The 22116-nt window shown below is 38.8% G+C and overlaps 1 protein-coding gene across 2 annotated transcripts in view; it reads right to left on the bottom strand.

The window, feature by feature from the left end:
- Positions 1–22116, bottom strand: part of SLC39A8 (solute carrier family 39 member 8) — a 78848-nt gene that overhangs the window by 31723 nt on the left and 25009 nt on the right. For both annotated transcript variants that reach the window (XM_065877853.1, XM_065877852.1), the window contains exons 3-5: positions 16078–16247; positions 13023–13145; positions 12357–12524 (exon numbers count right to left, since the gene is read on the bottom strand). In XM_065877853.1, coding sequence (XP_065733925.1) covers positions 12357–12524; positions 13023–13145; positions 16078–16247 — 461 coding nt within the window. The remainder of the gene's footprint in view (positions 1–12356; positions 12525–13022; positions 13146–16077; positions 16248–22116) is intronic.

A 22116-nucleotide genomic window follows, 5' to 3' on the forward strand; every position in this document is an offset into this window, starting at 1 on the left:
TTGGGTCTTCGTTTCTGTGCAAGGGCTTTCTCTAGTTGCGGCAAGTGGGGGCCACTCTTCATCGCTGTGTGCGGGCCTCTCACTATCGCGGCCTGTCTTGTTGCGGAGCACAGGCTCCAGACGCGCAGGCTCAGTAATTGTGGTTCACGGGCCTAGTTGCTCTGCGGCACGTGGGATCCTCCCAGACCAGGGTTCGAACCCATGTCCCCTGCATTGACAGGCAGATTCTCAACCACTGCGCCACCAGGGAAGCCCCAAATTTACGTATTTGGGACATGGTCTTATCTGGAAGAGCAAACGTGGTACTTAATGGATAGCTCCCCTTTCTGGCAAGTTGCTCTGGTTGACATTCCGAACCTCTCCACTTTAGTTCTGATTTAATTTAGATTGCAGGTACCATCTCTAGTCGTGTGACTTGATTCACTGGTGCTCTATCTCATCTTTCAAATTATCATTTTTACATTTTGTATCACTAAATTTTTCATCTTTAGAATTTATCTGTATAAAATGTCTGTATCCAGATTTAAAAAGTTAACAGCACTAACTACAACTTTTAACTCAATTTTAAAAGATTTTATGCAGCCCAATTATTTCAATAACACGACAATCAAATATCTTCCCTGCATAATTAAGGTGCCATTACTTTCATGTCCTTTCAAATGAACTGAATGTGTCAGAGTATGACAGATACAACTGGATGGATGAGTGTGTAGCTGAACAACTCGGATAGAGAATCTGCAATGCAAAAACTGATAATATCATTCCAGTGGCAAGTTACGTTGGACTTTAAAGTTTTATTCCAGGGTGAGTAAATGTTTCAAGTTCTCTTAGTCTGACAGAAGTCAGTGGCAGCCTTGCAGGCATTTGCATTCGGAAAGTTTTCTTTACTACCAAACAGCCTTCAAGTTTTAAAAATCAAACTTTAATTTCTAGGAAAGGCACTCAAATGTTTTAAAGGGTAAATAATAAAGATGAGAAAGCATGGAATTCTATATGTTTTTATCCTTTCATTGTGGTACTCTATCCCACTGAAAAAAATACAAATCAATACAAAAGCCTATATGGCTTAGTATAAGAAGCCCTCTTCTAAATGATGATCTGTAAATAATTATGCACATAGATTTAAAAGTTAATCCCACAGGAATGAAAAGTGAAGCGACAGGATCTGATGAGATCACTATGATTAAAAATGTAGGAAAGCGAAGAAAAAAATTTGGTGAACGGAAGAGGGAAGGAAATATACATTGATGGTGTGCATATAATGTCAGACACATTGTTACAAAGTTGGCCTATAGTAAATAATTTTCACAAAAACTTATTAATTTAAGGATTTTTGCTCCTCATTTTACAGATGAGTGAACAAAGACTCAGAGATGTTAACTAACTTTCCCCAAATCACGCAACGTATTTTATTGCCGAGACGTTAACATTGGCCCCATGTAACTCCAAAACCCTTGCTCCCTCCTCCCAGCTGTCCTGCCAAGAAAAGGAGATTCTGAGAAAGCACCAAGAAAATGGTAGCTAAAATGGCAGGAGAAAAATAGTATCGTGTCACAGAAACTATCTAATGAGTAATTCCAAAAGGGAGGAAGTAAGTTCCAGTAAAAAATCTGCCTTTATATTCCTAGCATTTAGCCAATAATAGGTACTCAGATGTGTGCTAAACTACAGGAATGCCTCAGAAAGGATGAGAATGAGTGTTAAGAATACAGCCTGCTGCCTAGAAAAATCACTTGTATCATTCCAGAGAGAAATTTCAGAGAATAGGTAGTGAATTTTTGAATTACAACAAACATTTGAGGAGATGATGAATAAGAGCAGGGAGCACATAAAAACTAGTCAGCAAATGGAAATAACAGGCAGTGTAGTCAGGGTAATGGTTAACCATCCCAGGAGCCAGGAAGCCTGGGCTTAAATCCTAATTTGGTACCCATGTGACCTTGGCTAAGTTACTCAACTTCTCTGTATATCAGTTTCACATCCTTAAGATGGAGATAGTTACTGTACTCACTTCATACAGTGGTTACTCTGAGCAGTAAATGAGTTAATATATGTAAAGCATTTAAGACAATGTCTGACACATATTCTTATTTCAGTATTAGCTGATGTTTCAAGAAGTTGGACAGTGTAGAGAAGGAGAAGATTTGAGAAATCTTAGGGAGCAGCAGAGTCAGGAAAAAAGAATAGTTTAAGGAAGAACAAACTTTCAATGTTTGTAGACACGGGGAGAAGGAAAGATTCAGGAAAGATAAGTGAAACAGCAAGAGGCCATGGGAAAGATGAGTGCATGTGGAGGAACTGGCCTTAAAAGAAGAGAAAGGATACAAGTTCTGACACAAAAGGGAAGGTAGAGAGCAGATGCACAGAGCACTTTTCAGGAAGTAACAGATGGGGTGAGACAGCAAAGTTCACAGAGATTCCAAATAATCTTCGCAGTCTCCTCCTTAAAGGAAAAAAAGGTTGTAGTGAGAATTTTGTGGAGTAATGAAAAATTTTTTGGAACAGTAATTCTTGAAAATGTGAAAAGGTGTCCACTAAAAATGAATAAAAGTGGACTTAGTAAAGCATGGGCTAAACTCAGAGCGGATTCAAGTACAAATTTTTATGACTTTCAAAACACACAGACTGCAGCTTGATAAAAGTCTGTGGGGTGCAAGGAAGCATGGAGATGGATCCAGTGAGAAAACAAATGCCACCAACAACCAAGGTGTACTCAGAATTCCTCCTCATGATTGTGTAGGGACAGTGTTTGCCTCTAATCCAACCAGCTTTTTTGTAAGCATCTGTCAATCAAGACCAATGAAAACCGCTTCTTATATAATTTATTATAGGTATCATTTTCAATTTTAACTAATTGTTAGTAAACCCCATAAAAGGAAGTAACTGATTTCTGTTTTTAAATCTTGTGATATTCAAAAACTACCAAATGTAAAACAGGTAGCTAGTGGGAAGCAGCCGCACAGCACAGGGAGATCAGCTCGGTGCTTTGTGATGACCTAGAGGGGTGGGATAGGGAGGGTGGGAGGGAGACGCAAGAGGGAGGGAATATGGGGATATATGTATGCAAACGGCTGACTCACTTCGTCGTACAACAGAAACTAACACAGTATTGTGAAGCAATTATACTCCAATAAAGATGTATTTTAAAAAATAACTATATGATTTAAAGTAGTGAATAGGTCTTTGGTGAAATATGGCACACTAGACATACATATTTTTCTCTAGTCCCTACTGAGACTTCCTAAAATTAAAGACTAAAAATGACATAAGTCACAAGGACAGAAAGAATGGAAGATGAGAGCGCTGAGATATTTATTTTGGAGGATGAAAAGACGAGGATGAGTTCTGACTCCACAGAGGAAGAAAGTCAAAAGAAACAAAGTGATGCAGGGCCCAAAACATCAGAAAAGTTTAGAGAATGGAGGCGCCAACTGCCTCCGAGAGAAAGAGCGGAACTAGAAAAAGGAACTCAGTTGTAAATTTATTCAGGGAGCAATAAAAACCCCATATTATTGCTTCCAAACCAATTCAGCAAGGCAGCCACTCCAAATGATGACTAGAGATTTACCCACTGGGGAAACTGAACCAGAAGAGGCCCTCGATTCAAGGACACAAAGCACTGAAGACAAGGGTATCAAGTCAGATATTCACAGTGCTTCAACCCCTTCCTCTCCCACCCTCCTTCCCAATATGGGCACCATCCTTCCCACCTCTGGGCAAGAATGGAGAAAAACCCATCACGCAAGAGAAAAGAGCAGTAGGCCAGCCCCATACATATACACAGAGCTTCTGATTTGGTTTTTTTGGACTTGAAAAAAGGATGCTTTCCACTTTTGTGTATAATATTTTGGTATATTATACAATACTTCAGTTATGCTATGGAAGGGCAGAAAGTTTGTTCCGCCTCACTGATGAATTCTCAGTACTTAGAATAATGCCAAGTACATATTAGGTACTCAATAAATACTTGAATGAATGAAGTGTTTTTAAAATCTCCTGGACTCTCATGGATACCCCAAGCACCTCAAAGATGTTATCTTTATATCTGTAGAGCATCACTTCCTTTCAGTTATTGACAAAGAAATAACATCACCACACTTTGCAGTTAAATTCTACTTCATTGCACCTCGACTTTAAACATAAAATTCACAATAGTCAGTTTCTAAAAATGGCTGATATTAATTGTTCTTCTATTAGAAAGAATAAGTGGCTCATATCACTTCATATTTAATAACATTCATTCTTAAATGAAAGCACAGGAGGTTTCATTTAGAAAAAGACACTGATTTTGTACTACTGGAGGAATGAGCTAGATGGGCCCTCTAGTGGCCTTGAAGAGCTAAAACTCCCCGAAGTACCTGACATTCCTGAGGAATCAGCGTCTATTAAACACAGTCTTTCTGAAGCTGTAGACTCAGGGGGAAAAGACCCACCCGGCTGCAGTTACTGAAAGACTTCTCCCTGTGTTTGTGCAGTAGTCAGAGAGAAAAAGGAACACAGCAAGTGTCACAGGGTGAGATGTGAAACATTACTTAGAGGCAATAATGGGATAACTGGAGAAATGGAATCCTGAGCTCCAGTCTGTCCCTCATAACTGCTTCCTTATTATGCCTCTATTACTGCTACCTTCCCCCCAGAACATGAATGCTCCTACATGCCTGATCTTCCCGGACCGGGGCACGAACCCGTGTCCCCTGCATCTGCAGGTGGACTCTCAACCACTGCGCCAGCAGGGAAGCCCCAAAACTATAGTTTTTATATGAGTGGATATAGACAAAATACCAAAGGCAACTAAACTTAAACATTATTGCATTTCTGAGTATTCGGTGATGAACCAAAATTGTCTGGATGAATATTGATAAAGACATCCCTAAGTCATGCATTTTAATTATTCTATAACATTTCTTTTGTTCTTCCTATATTCCAGAAAAACCAAGAATCATGTTGTTATAATCCAGATTGTCATATAATTTGTGTTCTTTTGATAGCAATGTCAAATTAAACTACTTTTCTTAACTCACTCTTAGATGGTTTCTTATTATCTTCAATTTGGAAAAACTTCACTGTGTCAAAACAGTAAAAACAGGAATCGTCAACAAAATTCTCAGGGCAATGTTTGGGCTTCGAAACAAACCATGAATTTTACATGTCATGTTCAATCATTGTAATGGGGTCACCCAGGTTAAATATATTCTTATCATATAAAATACTAGAAAATATTCTAATTTTATTATTAAAATCAATATCACTCATATTTCTCTACCTATTGTCTCTTAAAGCAATATCTGGACCCTGATAGCATTTCTTAAATGTCTCTTCTTTCCGTTGTTTTTAATGCGATGTGAAGAGAAAACTGAACACAACAGTGCGTTGCTCAATTTGTTTAAATCTCTATTCACTAGAGATTATACCTACAACCAAAACGGCCAGAAAATAGTCCCCAGAGGAAATTAGCATCAGGACTTTTTATTTTTATTTATTTATTTTTAACATCTTTATTGGGGTATAATAGCTTTACAATGGTGTGTTAGTTTCTGCTTTATAACAAAGTGAATCAGTTATACATATATCTATGTTCCCATATATCTTCCCTCTTGCGTCTCCCTCCCTCCCACTCTCCCTATCCCACCCCTCCAGGCTGTCACAAAGCACCGAGCTAATATCCCTGTGCCATGTGGCTGCTTCCGACTAGCTATCTACTTTACATTTGGTAGTGTACATATGTCCATGTCTCTCTCTCGCCCTGTCAAAGCTCACCCTTCCCCCTCCCCATATCCTCAAGTCCGTTCTCCAGTAGGTCTGCGTCTTTATTCCTGTCTTACCCCTAGGTTCTTCATGACATTTTTTTTTCTTAAATTCCATATGTATGTGTTAGCATACAGTATTTGTCTTTTTCTTTCTGACTTACTTCACTCTGTATGACAGACTCTAGGTCTATCCATCTCATTACAAATAGCTCAATTTCGTTTCTTTTTAAGGCTGAGTAATATTCCATTGTATATATGTGCCACATCTTCTTTATCCATTCATCCGATGATGGGCACTTAGGTTGTTTCCATCTCCGGGCTATTGTAAATAGAGCTGCAATGAACATTTTGGTACATGACTCTTTTTGAATTTTGGTTTTCTCAGGGTATATGCCCAGTAGTGGGATTGCTGGGTCATATGGTAATTCTATTTGTAGCTTTTTAAGGAACCTCCATACTGTTCTCCATAGTGGCTGAACCAATTCACATTCCCACCAGCAGTGCAAGAGTGTTCCCTTTTCTCCACACCCTCTCCAGCATTTATTGTTTCTAGATTTTTTGAGGATGGCTATTCTGACTGGTGTGAGATGGTAGCTCATTGTAGTTTTGATTTGCATTTCTCTAATGATTAATGATGTTGAGCATTCTTTCATGTGTTTGTTGGCAGTCTGTATATCTTCTTTGGAGAAATGTCTATTTAGGTCTTCTGCCCGTTTTTGGATTGGGTTGTTTGTTTTTTTGTTATTGAGCTGCATGAGCTGCTTGTAAATTTTGGAGATTAATCCTTTGTCCGTTGATTCATTTGCAAATATTTTCTCACATTCTGAGGGTTGTCTTTTGGTCTTGTTTATGGTTTCCTTTGCTGGCAAAAGCTTTGAAGTTTCATTAGGTCCCATTTGTTTATTTTTGTTTTTATTTCCATTACTCTAGGAGGTGGGTCAGAAAGGATCTTGCTGTGATTTATGTCATAGAGTGTTCTGCCTATGTTTTCCTCTAAGAGTTTGATAGTTTCTGGCCTTACATTTAGGTCTTTAATCCATTTTGAGCTTATTTTTGTGTATGGTGTTAGGGAGTGATCTAATCTCATACTTTTACATGTACCTGTCCAGTTTTCCCAGCACCATTTATTGAAGAGGCTGTCCTTTCTCCACTGTACTTTCCTGCCACCTTTATCAAAGATAAGGTGTCCATATGTGCGTGGGTTTATCTCTGGGCTTTCTATCCTGTTCCACTGATCTATATTTCTGTTTTTGTGCCAGTACCATACTGTCTTGATTACTGTAGCTTTGTAGTATAGTCTGAAGTCAGGGAGCCTGATTCCTCCAGCTCCTTTTTTCGTTCTCAAGATTGCTTTGGCTATTTGGGGTCTTTTGTGTTTCCATACAAATTGTGAAATTTTTTGTTCTAGTTCTGTGAAAAATGCCAGTGGTAGTTTGATAGGGATTGCATTGAATCTGTAGATTGCTTTGGGTAGTACAGTCATTTTCACAATGTTGATTCTTCCCATCCAAGAACATGGTATATCTCTCCATCTATTTGTATCATCTTTAAGTTCTTTCATCAGTGTCTTATAATTTTCTGCATACAGGTCTTTTGTCTCCTTAGGTAGGTTTATTCCTAGATACTTTATTCTTTTTGTTGCAATGGTAAATGGGAGTGTTTTCTTTATTTCACTTTCAGATTTTTCATCATTAGTATATAGGAATGCCAGAGATTTCTGTGCATTAATTTTGTATCCTGCTACTTTACCAAATTCATTGATTAGCTCTAGTAGTTTTCTGGTAGCATCTTTAGGATTCTCTATGTATAGTATCATGTCATCTGCAAACAGTGACAGCTTTACTTCTTCTTTTCCGATTTGGATTCCTTTTATTTCCTCTTCTTCTCTGATTGCTGTGGCTATAAGTTCCAAAACTATGTTGAATAAGAGTGGTGAGAGTGGGCAACCTTGTCTTGTTCCTGATCTTAGTGGAAATGGTTTCAGTTTTTCACCATTGAGGATGATGTTTGCTGTGGGCTTGTCATATATGGCCTTTATTATGTTGAGGAAAGTTCCCTCTATGCCTACTTTCTGCAGGGTTTTTATCATAAATGGGTGTTGAATTTTGTCGAAAGCTTTCTCGGCATCTATTGAGATGATCATATGGTTTTTCTCCTTCAATTTGTTAATATGGCTTATCACATTGATAGATTTGCGTATATTGAAGAATCCTTGCATTCCTGGAATAAACCCCACTTGATCATGGTGTATGATCCTTTTAATGTGCTGTTGGATTCTGTTTGCTAGTATTTTATTGAGGATTTTTGCATCTATGTTCATCAGTGATATTGGCCTGTAGTTTTCTTTCTTTGTGACATCCTTGTCTGGTTTTGGTATCAAGGTGATGGTGGCCTCGTAGAAGGAACTTGGGAGTGTTCCTCCCTCTGCTCTATTTTGGAAGAGTTTGAGAAGGATAGGTGTTAGCTCTTCTCTAAACGTTTGATAGAATTCACCTGTGAAGCCATCTGGTCCTGGGCTTTTGTTTGTTGGAAGATTTTAAATCACAGTTTCAATTTCAGTGCTTGTGATTGGTCTATTCATATTCTCTATTTCTTCCTGATTCAGTCTTGGCAGGTTGTGCATTTCTAAGAATTTGTCCATTTCTTCCAGATTGTCCATTTTATTGGCATAGAGTTGCTTGTAGTAATCTCTCATGATTTTTTAAATTTCTGCAGTGTCAGTTGTTACTTCTCCTTTTTCATTTCTAATTCTATTGATTTGAGTCTTCTCCCTTTTTTTCTTGATGAGTCTGGCTAGTGGTTTATCTATTTTGTTTATCTTCTCAAAGAACCAGCTTTTAGTTTTATTGATCTTTGCTATTGTTTCCTTCATTTCTTTTTCATTTATTTCTGATCTGATTTTTATGATTTCTTTCCTTCTGCTAGCTTTGGGGTTTTTTTGTTCTTCTTTCTCTAATTGCTTGAGGTGCAAGGTTAGGTTGTTTATTCGAGATCTTTCCTGCTTCTTAAGGTGGGCTTGTATTGCTATGAACTTCCCCCTTAGAACTGCTTTTGCTGCATCCCATAGGTTTTGGGTCGTTGTGTCTCCACTGTCATTTGTTTCTAGGTATTTTTTTATTTCCTCTTTGATTTCTTCAGTGATCACTTCATTATTAAGTAGTGTATTGTTTAGCCTCCATGTGTTTGTATTTTTTACAGATCTTTTCCTGTAATTGATATCTAGTCTCATGGCGTTGTGGTCAGAAAAGATACTTGATACAATTTCAATTTTCTTAAATTTACCAAGGCTTGATTTGTGACCCAAGATATGATCTGTCCTGGAGAATGTTCCATGAGCACTTGAGAAAAATGTGTATTCTGTTGTTTTTGGATGGAGTGTCCTATAAGTATCAATTAAGTCCATCTTGTTTAATGTATCATTTAAAGCTTGTGTTTCCTTATTTATTTTCATTTTGGATGATCTGTCCATGGGTGAAAGTGGGGTGTTAAAGTCCCCTACTATGATTGTGTTACTGTCGATCTCCCCTTTTATGGCTGTTAGTATTTGCCTTATGTATTGAGGTGCTCCTATGTTGGGTGCATAAATATTTACAATTGTCATATCTTCTTCTTGGATCGATCCCTTGATCATTATGTAGTGTCCTTCTTTGTCTCTTGTAATAGTCTTCATTTTAAAGTCTATTTTGTCTGATATGAGAATTGCTACTCCAGCTTTCTTTTGCTTTCCATTTGCATGGAATATCTTTTTCCTTCCCCTCACATGTGGCTCATCTCAAGGCCTGGTTCATGGCTGTCATCCTGGCACACACCTTCTCTACTTCAGGTGGACTTCTCATTCCTAGAAGTAGATTTCAAGACTCCTAGCTTCATTCTGCTCTCTCACTAGATTGGTAGTTTACCCAGGTTTACAATTCCACAGTTGCCTCTGTTCAGAATATTGAAGGTACTGTGCCACTGGTCTCCAGCATTGATGTCAGGAAATCCAACGTCATTCAGCTTCCAGTTCCCTTGTATGGGACCCATTTGACTATTCTCAAAGCTTTTGGAACATTATTTTCCCAGATATTTTCATGGCTGGTTCTTCTTTCTCATTATCCAATTCTCCGCTGACCTCTTAAGGGACCGTTCTTGATAGATCAAAGAAGCCTCCACATGTCACTACCACATCACCATGTTTTATTTTCATCAAAATAGTTAATGCTACCTGATATTTTCTTGTTTTACTCTTTTCTATATTATCTCTTTCTGCTGAATAAACTATAAGCTTCACAAGAATTTGCTTCTGAATCCCCAGTGCCTAGGACAATGAGCAAGTACTCAATAAATGTTTATTAAATAAATGAATGAAAGCCTGTATATTAGCATTACTACCAGAAGCAGAGAAAGAAGGGCCATTTGATTGATATTTCTGAATTATGTAAAACAGGATCACGTCTAGGACCCCATCTTTGCCACGGTGTTTGTGTTTATGGCAAACATGTCTTCTGGCCACTGTGAATCAGAAACCAGGAGTCCTAAAACTTTAAAACTAAAGTCAAACTTTTGAGCAGATCAATTTTATTTGTTCTCAGAAAGCAATGACCATGGGCCAAAATTATCTTCTTCCCTCTACAAAACGTAATATTTATTAAGAGTTAATGTTATCATCTTGATCCTAGCAGAGCAGTGACATAGTGAAGGCAATCCAGCAAGGCGTATAAGTGCAAGCTTCCGCATCAGATGGCCTCAGTCCTGATAGAAGCTTCGTCATTAGGAGATGTGTGTCCTTGGGTTTATTTAACCTCTCTAAGCCACAATCTCCTAATTATAAGAGTGCTTGTCTCCTAGCCTATTATGAGGATCAAATGAGATCACTCATCTAAAGTTCTAGGCATAGTCCTTGAACATTTAATAAAGGTTAGCTGTAATTATTAAAGGAAATTATCTATTTGAACATTTACTTATTCTTTGCAAAGTCTTGCCTACAAGCATCATTCATTATATTGCATGAAATAATTTCCTCTCTTAGCTTAGTGCTCACATAAAACTGCCTTTTCAATCCCTCCTGAGATTTTCCTTAATCGGGTGGGAAGAAGTATAGGACCAATCATATTTTCTTTCCAGAAGGAAACTCAGGTCATTTGCGTTAATAACCTCTTCCAAATATCTTTTTTCTGCTTTTGTTTCTTAGCTGACTTCCTTCTGATTTTATTTTTAATTATCGTCTTTTATATTGTATTTAACTTTATAGCTTTTGGATCTGTCGTTTATGAGCTGAGAGACCCTGGAGAGGTTATTTGGCATCCAAAGCTCCACTTCCTTAATCTGTCAAATGAGACGTGTGTGGACACCCATGACACTAGCATCCCAGTCTCCCTTTTAATGACCACTCTTCTACCGCATCCATATTCCCTTGGGGCCATACAAAGGGCCCAACCCTCTAAGCACTTAGATTAGTCTAGAAGTGGACATCTAATTCAAGCTGGACCAAGGAGACACTCACCAGAAATTTTGGATTTAGGACTTAAAGAGGCAGGTCAGTTTCCTTCTCGTAGCCGAAATTATAAAACATAAATCCCAGGAGTTGCTAGTGGCTATGTTTCCCGTTTATGAAGGAGCCCGTCCACAGTGAAAAAAGAGAATGACTCTAAGATGCAGAGAGGAGAAGGGAGTGGGAGCCCTAATAATTCTAATGGTTCCAGGGTTGTTGATCTTCCTATAGCTTGGTTATCCCATTAGATAGCCACTATCTTTCCAATAACTTCTCATTTTTGCATACATAATTTGGGTTTGATTTCCAAATAATTCTAATACATAGAAAATAATCCCTACTTTTAGTTCTAATAGTTCTAATATGTAGAAAAGAATCCCTACTTTTAATAGTTGTTATAAAAAGTAAATGAGGGCTTCCCTGGTGGCACAGTGGTTGAGAGTCCACCTGCCGATGCAGGGGACACGGGTTCGTGCCCCGGTCTGGGAGGATCCCGCATTCCGCGGAGCAGCTGGGCCCGTGAGCCATGGCCGCTGAGCCTGCGCATCCGGAGCCTGTGCTCCGCAACGGGAGAGGCCACAACAGTGAGAGGCCCGCGTACCACAAAAAAAAAAAGAAAAAGAAAAGTAAATGAGATAAAATAAGTGCTGGCTTATTACCTGGCATATAATACTTGCTCAAGAAATAATATCTATTAACATTATTTAGAAAATGGGAATGAAAATTCTAAATCAATTAATTAATGAACACAATTTTAATAGCTTACAAGTCTTCTTTCAGTTTCAAAATCACCCAAAGGGATTCTTTGGTTTTGTATCTCGAAAGAATTGCAAAATAAGAGAAATGCTCTAAATTAATTTTGCAACATATCATTGTATATATCTTAGTAACTCTTACATAGTTAAACAATCTTAGAGAATACTAAAGCCTCCAACCCAGCAGTCTACAATTTATTGCTAAACTCGCATATTTGCAGTAAACTGACAGAGGGAAAGTGGAAAAAGAAACAAACTTACATTCCACTTATCCCACACATGCAGGAATAAGTCTGATACAATTAAATGTGCAAAATACTGACTGGCTGCATGCACAGCAGTCTTCACATAGTGTCAAGGACACAGTAAAGAGAATTACAATACCTGTAGGGATACCACACTGACGTTATCAAAATGGATGTGTCCATTAGGCTCTGTGACAGCTGGATTTGCATAACATGTCACACCATTGATGGCAGGTAACGTTTTAGGTTGATGAGTTTTTTCTTGAGAAGAACCAAAGTCATCATTTCCAAAGTGGGTATGACCATCCTACAAGAAAAATAAGGGAGGAAAAGGTTATAAGAAGAAACAAAGATGGCTCATACAGGCAAGAAAATAGAGAATTTAATGGTTTTTATTTATAAGAGAAAATTTTTATATCTATTCCGTATGTAGTATAATCTTTTTAGATTTATAAAATTTCTCTTCCTTTAAATGTATCTTCATTTATTAGATTCTCCTGTTTTTGTTGTTTCATGTTAGGGTGCATATACCTTCTTATGTTGATGGATATGAATGGAATACAAATTATGTGCATCTGTTATTGGACATTAAATTGTTAGTATTTACTCCAAATTTTACAATAAGAATCAAGTGTTCCTCTTATACTTATCAATATATTGATCCTTTCCTTTCTCTCCTCACATTCACAAGTCTAACAACTGAACTGTTCACATAATTGTAAGAATAAAATTCCTGCCTTTATTTGCCTATATAAAGTCGCTTTAGTGGGTAAAACATCAAACATTGTAAATAAAGTCCATTTACCTGACCATATGTCTTCAATAACATCTTAAGCGTTCTTTCAAAAAAGAAAAGTATGTAAAATCCACCAAACACAGCAACTGCCTTCTCAACATAGTTGTCAATTTTGGGATTGAATCCAAATGCCTAAGGGAGAAAAAAAGGCAATTCAGGTAAGACCAAGTAATTTAATTTGATTCAGTAAATAATTTTCACCACAGTCCTAAGTCCATCCTTCACATCCAGGTAATACTGGGGATTTACCTGCCAAAATCATAAAACAAAAACTCTGAAATCTGAGTAATCAAACTGTAAGAGATAGCACTGAAGTCTTATAACCAGAGGAAGTCCTATTAAATAAAGTCCCCAGAGTACCTTAGAGTTTCCTAGCTATAACACCTTCAGCGATACTTGCCTTGAGAAAGTAAACTTTTATCAATAAAAAAGTAGCACTGATTCCTATATTTATAAGATAATATTAGACATGGGTAATTAAGACAAATGAGACATTGATTATCCACTTTTTCTAAAAGTAATATATTTGCCCATAATTTCCAGAGTCAACTTTTTAAAGCAAATATGGTAGGTCACTTGGATTACTGTTTTCCCAAGAGAGAGCCCCTTGAACTTAGAGGATCCTAATAAGTCCTAAAGAGATAAATAAATCGAGGACTGAGCCCCAGAATAAGGAAGAAAAGATATAAGGTACCAGGCACTCACACACACACATACACACACACTCACAAATGATGAGAATGAAATAATTCATTGTTTAAAGGACACAGGACAAGAGCTGGAGCTTGAAATTATAGAGTCATGATGTTCTAGGCAGACAAGAAATACAAACTTAAAATAAGCAAAATAGCAGGGGAGCATAACATGTGAAAAGCCACAGCTTTATACCATTCCACACATTGTCAATGCCCCCTCTGAACAGCAGTCTAGAATAGAAAATGCCTGGGTTCTTGTTCTACATCTGTCTCTGGGGAGACCTCATGCCACATCTTTTCAGTGACTTCTCCGGACCTATTTACACAGTGCAAAAATGGCATAAAAATACCTACTCTATACAACTAACACGGTGGTTATGAAAATAAAATAGCAAAGGGGAAATAATTTTGCCACAAAAGAAATAACTATCAGGACTTCCCTGGTGGCTCAGTGGTCAAGAATCCGCCTGCCAATGCAGGGGACACGGGTTTGAGCCCTGGTCAGGGAAGATCCCACACTCTGTGGAGCAACTAAGCCCATGCACCACAACTACTGAACCTGTACTCTAGAGCCCGCGAGCCACAACTACTGAGCCCACGTGCCACAACTACTGAAGCCCGCGCACCTAGAGACCGCACTCCGCAACAAGAGAAGCCACTGCAATGAGAAGCCCGTGCACCGCAGTGAAGAGTAGCCCCCGCTTGCTGCAACTAGAGAAAGCCCATGCACAGCAGCCAAGACCCAACACAGCCAAAAATAAAAAGTAAATAAATTTTTTAAAATTTTTTAAAAAGAAATAACTATGTAAATTGGGGGTATTATTAAAAAGATAGATTCTCTAGTGTTTACATAATTCTCTGCTCATATCCATAATTCCCTAATTATCACAGAAAGGCAAAAGAACCTCTATAAGTGCTAATGAAGAAGTTTCTTATTTTCCTAATAGACATTTTAATGTATTATTACATTTTCAATAAAACAGGAAACATCAAAATCATAAATGTACAATCCTCAGTCCACATACCATGTTAGTTTGTTTAATTTAATTTGACTCACCACAAATCAGGTGAGTTAATATATGTAATACTATATCAAATATATTACATACAATTTTTAAAATCAGAAAATCTGTTTTGTCATCCTAGCTTTGTTACTAGCTGATTATATGGCTGTAATCAAGTCATTTAATCCCCTTGGATTTTAATTTTTTCATCTCTACAATTGAGGCTTTGAAGTAGATGTTCTCCTAGGTCCTTTCTAGAAATAATAATACTAATAAAAACTATGACTTTAAGAAGTTACATCCCCACTTTCATATATAGCTGTGAAAACTAAAAGGAACTTCAGTAATAATTTTCTGAAACTTATGAGCTGAAGGTGATACTATATATTTTCTTTTTGTTCACAGCTTGCCCCTCCATCTTTGTGTGTGCATGACTGGGGAAATACTGTCCACGTGTATATGTGTTTCTCTAGTTGCCCTTTGTGACTCCCTCCTGTTAATGTCTCTTTCTCCTTCCTGTCTCTTTTCCTCTCACTTATTCTCCTCACTCCATCTCTCTTCCTTATATGGCCACATTACAGATTTAAAATAAAACATATATATCATGTGCTGACGAACTGAATAGCACACTGTAGTCAATGGCAGCTCAATAATACGTTTTACCAAAGGAAAAAATAAGCTGCTGTTTATTTATCGGCCCTCGGTTGATTTTTATCCACAATCAAAAAGAATGAAAAGGTTTGTCAACCATGTTCTAATTTACCCTCTAGTCTTCTTTAGCTGTAGTAAATACATGGAGGAATTTTTTTTTAACATCTTTATTGGAGAATAATTGCTTTACAATGGTTAGTTTCTGCATTATCACAAAGTGAATCAGTTATACATATACATATGTTCCCATATCCCCTCCCTCCTGCGTTGCGTTCCCACCCTCCCTATCCCACCCCTCTAGGTGGTCACAAAGCACCGAACTGATCCATGGAGCAATTCTGTTGTATATCTTAGTAAATTTGACACTGTGTGCACTTCAGAAATAAATAAGTAAATAATAAAAAGAGTGTAGAAAAATTAAATTTGCCAAATGTGAGACAGAATAGAGTCGTAAGGCCTTCCGAGGTGTCCCAGAGCTGTCTGAGCACGTCCTGGTGCCTGGCCTCCCAGAATATTAATTTTCTCTCTGACGCTGACTTCCCCTGCAGCTTGGGACAAGCTTTTTCATTTGCTGTGATTCAGCTTTCTCTTACCCAAAACACTATAAACCAGACCATAAAATGCTGCAAGAATTATGGAGGCTTAAAATGTACAAAGTGCTGAAACATTTCAAATAACCAGTTATTCACAGAAACAAACAGCCAACCTCCTTACCTCTGGTATAAGTTGGAAAATTGCATTTGAAAATAGAGTCCCAATAGCCAGCCCCACAAAATAGGTCAAAATCTTAGGGAAGTAAGATTTCTTTATCAACGGAGTCAAGATCAGTCCGAGGAGAGATGCCAGATTAATAACTGTCACTGACAGGAAGCCATATCCCCAAACTGTGGATCAGAAGGAAGAGTAGAAGTTAATTAGAGCATAGGAGCCAAATGACATCTTACTGTACATTAAGTGTGAAACACATTTCACCTTTAAAAGCTTGAAACAGGTATCTTCTTTAAAACAAGGAAAACTTCTCACTGAAAATTATATAGAAAATTACTGAGAATATAAATATTAATAGTAACACTGCCTATGCTTTCCTCAGTCCTAAGTCATCATTACGGGATTACAGACTTTTATAGCTTGCAGGGAATTTGAAGAACATCTAGCAGAGTGATCACCCAAGGCCCACAGGCTCCGAGCTACCTAGCTGCATCTGTAGCTCAAAGCCCAGTTTAAAACTAGGCCTTTCAGGGGACTAACAGAGGCAGTGTGGGTTTCGGGAAGAAGGTATGGGGTGACGAGAGCAAGCGGATGGGTGGGGTTGTTACCTTCAAGATGACCATAGCTGCTGACACTGAGCTCGTCATAATCATTTGTCTGCAGGCCCTGTGGACAGCACCTCCTCGGGGAAGACAGCACCTCAGCCCCCTGCCTGGGCCTCCAGGGAGCCCCAGTGCAGTGAGCACTCAAGAAGGGAGCACAACTCACCCTACCAGGCTCGGACAAAGGCAACAATATCCCATAGGATGGAGACAGTGGTGAAAAGGGTCGAGGAGCATTCTTCATGTCTCCATCCTAGGGCCTGGTCCCCTACTGGTGCTTAATAAATGTTCCTTAAAATGAAATGAAGGGATGGCATCCTAAGGTCAACATCTCCCCGGTTATCCTAGAGGGGATGGTTTAAAAACAACATGGGAGGGCTTCCCTGGTGGCGCAGTGGTTGAGAGTCCAGCTGCCGATGCAGGGGACGCGGGTTCGTGCCCCAGTCCGAGAAGATCCCACATGCCGCGGAGCGGCTGGGTCCGTGAGCCATGGCCGTTGAGCCTGCGCGTCCGGAGCCTGTGCTCCGCAACGGGAGAGGCCACAACAGTGAGAGGCCCGCGTACCGCAAAAATAAATAAATAAATAAAAACAACATGGGAATGCGAGTGAAACAGACTGTGAACCGTACAGGGGCAGGTGGCAGTGCAGGCTGAGATACAAACTGCCCCCAGAACTGTGTGACGTTGGCTTTGCCTGCAGCCCCACTGACTGTGCGCTAAGGACAGTGTGAAAGATTAGAAAGCTGCCTCTGCATTGTCACTTCTTTAAAATGCCCAGAAAACATTTTTAAATGTCGGGGCACTTTCCTCATTGACACTGTCAGTGGAGTACGTAGTAACACCGAATGCTTGGAGAGTGTTTGCCACGTGCCGGGCACCATACTAAGTGACTAACCTGTATTAATTCATTTGATCTTCACAAAACCCTGCGAAGCAAGTACTACTACTACCTCCTTCATGCAGTTGAGGAAACCAAGGCACGTGGAGTTCAAATCAGCTGCCCGAGTCATGTGAATAGAATGCAAGATTTTGAACCCAATCTGGCTCCAGGGCCCACATTCATTAGCAATATGCTTCATTACCCCTTAGAGGTAATCTAATTTTTAAAAAGCTCAAGGGACTCAACAAAACTGTGAACATCTTATATTGTGCTTCATGAATACAGGATTGCTCACCATTATTCTAGTGATTCTAACTACAAATAAGCCATCTTAGGAAACATTTATGGAGCCTAGGTTGTAGACCAAACCGTGCTTCCTGCCAACAAGGAGCTTGGACCTTTGGCTTGGGGACGCTAGAGGGCACACACATACACAAAGCAAAACAAGGTAGCTTGTGCTGAGTACCACATGAAAAGGACAGATGATACACATTACAATGTTACCACAAGAACCACTGCAGCACCGACCATGTCTTTATCTTCTGCAGATACTTTCCTATCAGTTCCAGACTCCTAACCATGCCCCAGAGTCATCTCACGGGACTCACAAAGGTCCACCTCATTCCCATTTCTTTCCTTATCACCTAAAGCAATACTACCCACTCCCCTTAGCATTTCCACTTCGAAGAAGTTCTCAACCCCACCTCTTCCTCCATGGTATAATCTATGTGTAGTTGCCCTTAACACAAACAGTCTTCTATCCCATCGCTAGCCTACATGTGTTCATTCATTCAACAAATATTTATAATCTAATTAGGTAGACAAGATATATACAAGTTGGAAATTAAAATCGAAATGCAAAGAACTTTTTGAGTACCAAACAGAGGCAAAGCTACTACACATATTAAACTCATCAGCTTCCCCTGAGAGATCCTATTTCACTACCCTTGTCCACTGTCTCTGTAAATAGCAGAAACATCAGGATCAATTTCAATGTCTCACTCTCCACAGTCAATTCCAAAGACAATAAGTGACCAAACTCTATGAATTTTGCTTGAGATATCTCACTCCACGTTCTCCATCCATCACCTCCCACTTCTCATCTGGTGCACTGACAGCTTTCTGTCTGGTCTTCCTCCCCCTACTTGACATGGTCGCCAATCTTATTATCCTAAAACACAATTCTGATCATCTCGTGCCCCTATTTGCAGCTGCCCTTCATCAACAGACTGCCACACAACCTCTCCAATGTTACTTACCCCCTTATCAACGTGGCCTTCATGCAAATACAATGTTTTCCAAATATAGAATTACCTTTGCACTGTGGTTCTTTATCTGAAAACACCTTTTCTATCTTCATTGCCTGACGAACTTACACACAGCTCTCCAAGCCAATGCAAAGACCTCCTCCATGAAACTTTTCTGGATTTTCCAGGCAGCAATCCCTTGCTCATCAAGTTTCCCATAGTTCTTTGAAGGTATTTGGGCCACTTACCATTTCTTGTGTGCTACCATCATTTTATCACTTATATATTCGTCTACATGATACAAATTATAAGATTTTCAAGGACAGGGGCTATGTTTTACCCTTCCTCAGAGCCTAGAATGTTGCCCAGCAAATAGCACACATATCTTGATGAATGAATGAATGCCATATTTTCAAGGTGCAGTCCAGAACTCTGTCAAAAAAATACCAACTCATTTGCTTGTCCAACATTTCTAACCTTCCTTACTATGCACATCAGAACCACTTGGGGAACTGTGGGAGTGGGAACCATCATGCTCCAGGCACACAGCATAGTCTCCCCTGCTTGCATTGTCAGCACATTATTCAGGAAAAAAAGATTCATTCATCCACTCAATCTGAGCACCAAAGAATGAATTAGTCTAAGAATACTCCTTGGACCTCTCCATATACACATAGGACTCCCTCTAATGATCTGTTTCAGAGAAAATCCTTTCTCTCCGCTTCTTAGTGAACTCTGAAGAATTTTAATACATTTTCAAGGAATATTAGTAACAATAGCGAACATTTATTGAATGCCCACAATGTGTTAAGATTCTTCTAAGAACTTCACCTGTTTAAGCAAATTTAATTCTCCTATTTCATAGAGTTTTTATAAGAATTGAAATAAAACCAGTTAATTCAGACCCTGTAATATAGTAACTCTTCAATAAATGCTATTATATATTTTTTTAAGTTAGTAAGTAGACATCATGTAAATTTTAGTTCATTTGTCTCACTGTTATACAATGAAAGATCAGCAAACCAGGAGTCAGGAGCCCTGGGCTCTCATCCCCCCTCAGGTATGTACCTAGAGGAAGCCATTTAACCTCTCTGGAACATAGACTTATGTCATCAACTGTATTACAGAGTTGGACAGTGTGATTTTCAGGGATACTATTAAGGATAAGATACTATTACTCTTATCTGTTATTTGAACTGAATGGTATTCTGTGATCTTTAAAAAAAATGAGGCAACTTTGGACCATTAACTTATTGCTAAAATGTAATTAATCTCCTAGAGAATTTAATTTACCATCAGTTTATTGCACTCATCAATATGAGTTTATAAAGTACCTGAGAGGCAATTTCAAAATCACAAACTGTAAGGTCTCAGGTAAGTGAGATTCTTTTATCTGCCCATTGAAATATCAGAGTTTGGCTTGCTTTTATTTTGGTTTTCCATTCCCTGAATGAGCTCAAAATTGACTCTATATTAAGTGAACTATTATATAAAGAATCCGGGGCATTTCATTGTTTAAAATATCATTTAAAATAGCAAATATCTAGAAAAAATATTTGTTTGAACAATGAGCTCTGAAATTATTGTTACTCACAAAATCTCTAATTATATTGATAAATTATGGTTGGTAATTTCTATTCTTTGTATATGTAAATATAGAATACAAAAGAGTACATGGGTTCTGAAGCTGAGACAGCCTGGGTTTGAACCTGGCTCTACCACGTACAAGCTGTATAAATCTTGAGCAAATGACTGTGAACTCTCTGCACCTCAGTTTCCTTGGCTGTAAAATGGGAATAGTTGTTCCATCATACAGTTGTGCAAAGATTAATTGAGTTAACTTATGAAAGAACTTGGAAAAGTATCGGTTATAGAAAGGACTACATAAAAGTTGGCTGTTATCGTTATTTTTATCTTTGTTTTTATCCCTTTTATTCATATATAGTGAATGCTCATAGATACACAAAGGAATCCAAAAGTTAGTATCTGGCTGGCCAAAAAGTTCGTTCAGGTTTTTCATGTTACAGAACAAACTTTTTGGCCAGCCCAATAAAACAGGCACTCCCTTTGTTGAGGCTTCCCTTTTCTTCTTCATCTTTCCTCTCTTTATATTCTCCATCTATATTCACGTTAGATGTGCTCACTCAGACCAGTGGCTCCAAACACCATCTCTGAGATGACAAATCTCCAGCCTCGACTATTCTCTGAAATCCAAATATGTGTGCGCCACTGCCTACTGGACACGTCCCCTCGTGGGTCTACATCGATGTCTCGGACTAACCACATCAAAAATTATCCTCTTGGTCCTCACCACTCGCTTCCTCCACAACAAACTGCTCCTTCCCCAGTCTTGTCCATCCCAGGATACGGTGCAACCATCTATGCAGTTTCTCTGGCTTAAACTTGGATTCATCTTTCCCTCCCACACATCCAGTGCAGAGGCGAACCACATTAGCACAGTCTCCAAAATCCATCCTGAATCTGACCAGATCTCCTTACTTCTCCACTCCCACCTTAGACCGAGCCCCCGTCAAGCTGAGCACCAACCCTGGCCATAGCCCCCGGACCCATCTCCTTTCTTCTACTCTTGCCCCTTAACAATTTATTCTTCAAACTGCAGGTAGAATAATCTTTTACAAATCCAAATAAAATCACATCACTCCCCTGTTTAGGACCCTACAGTGTCTTCATACCTCATTCAGAATAAAATTCAATCAGTTTACCACACCTTACAAGCCCTCCCTTTCTGGCCCCTGGCTACCATCTCCTACTCTGCTTCCCGCTCACTGTGCTCCAGACACACATGCTTTCTCGCTGTCCCTTACACATGTCAAGCTCATCCCCAAGCTTATGCTGCTGTTCCCTGGACCAAGAATGCTGTCCCCCAGAGAAGATCTAGCCATGGTCCTCTCCCTCTCTTCAGTCAGGACTCTGTTCAAATGTAATCTCATCAGAGAGGCCTCCCTTGACCCATCTAAAATCACACTCACCCACCATCTCCTATCCTTTACCTACTTTATTTTCTTCATAGCATTTATCACTCTGAAATTATATAATTTATTTGCTTGTTTGTATAAATGTTTCCTATTTCTTTTCTTCGCTACATTGTAAGCCCTAAGAGGGCAGGGAATTTTTCTTCTTGTTCACTACTGAATGCTTAATACACAGAAAATAAAGGAACCAAAAAAATGAGAATTAAAATACTCATGTGGGGCAGGTAACAATTTGGGAATACCAAGAAATTGCCCCTCAGCAACTGATCTATCTCATTGGTGAAAGAACTCTTCTACCTGTTTAATTAAGTATGTGGACTATA

This window comes from Phocoena phocoena, chromosome 5 (assembly GCF_963924675.1).
Source record: "Phocoena phocoena chromosome 5, mPhoPho1.1, whole genome shotgun sequence".
Lineage (NCBI taxonomy): Eukaryota > Metazoa > Chordata > Mammalia > Artiodactyla > Phocoenidae > Phocoena > Phocoena phocoena.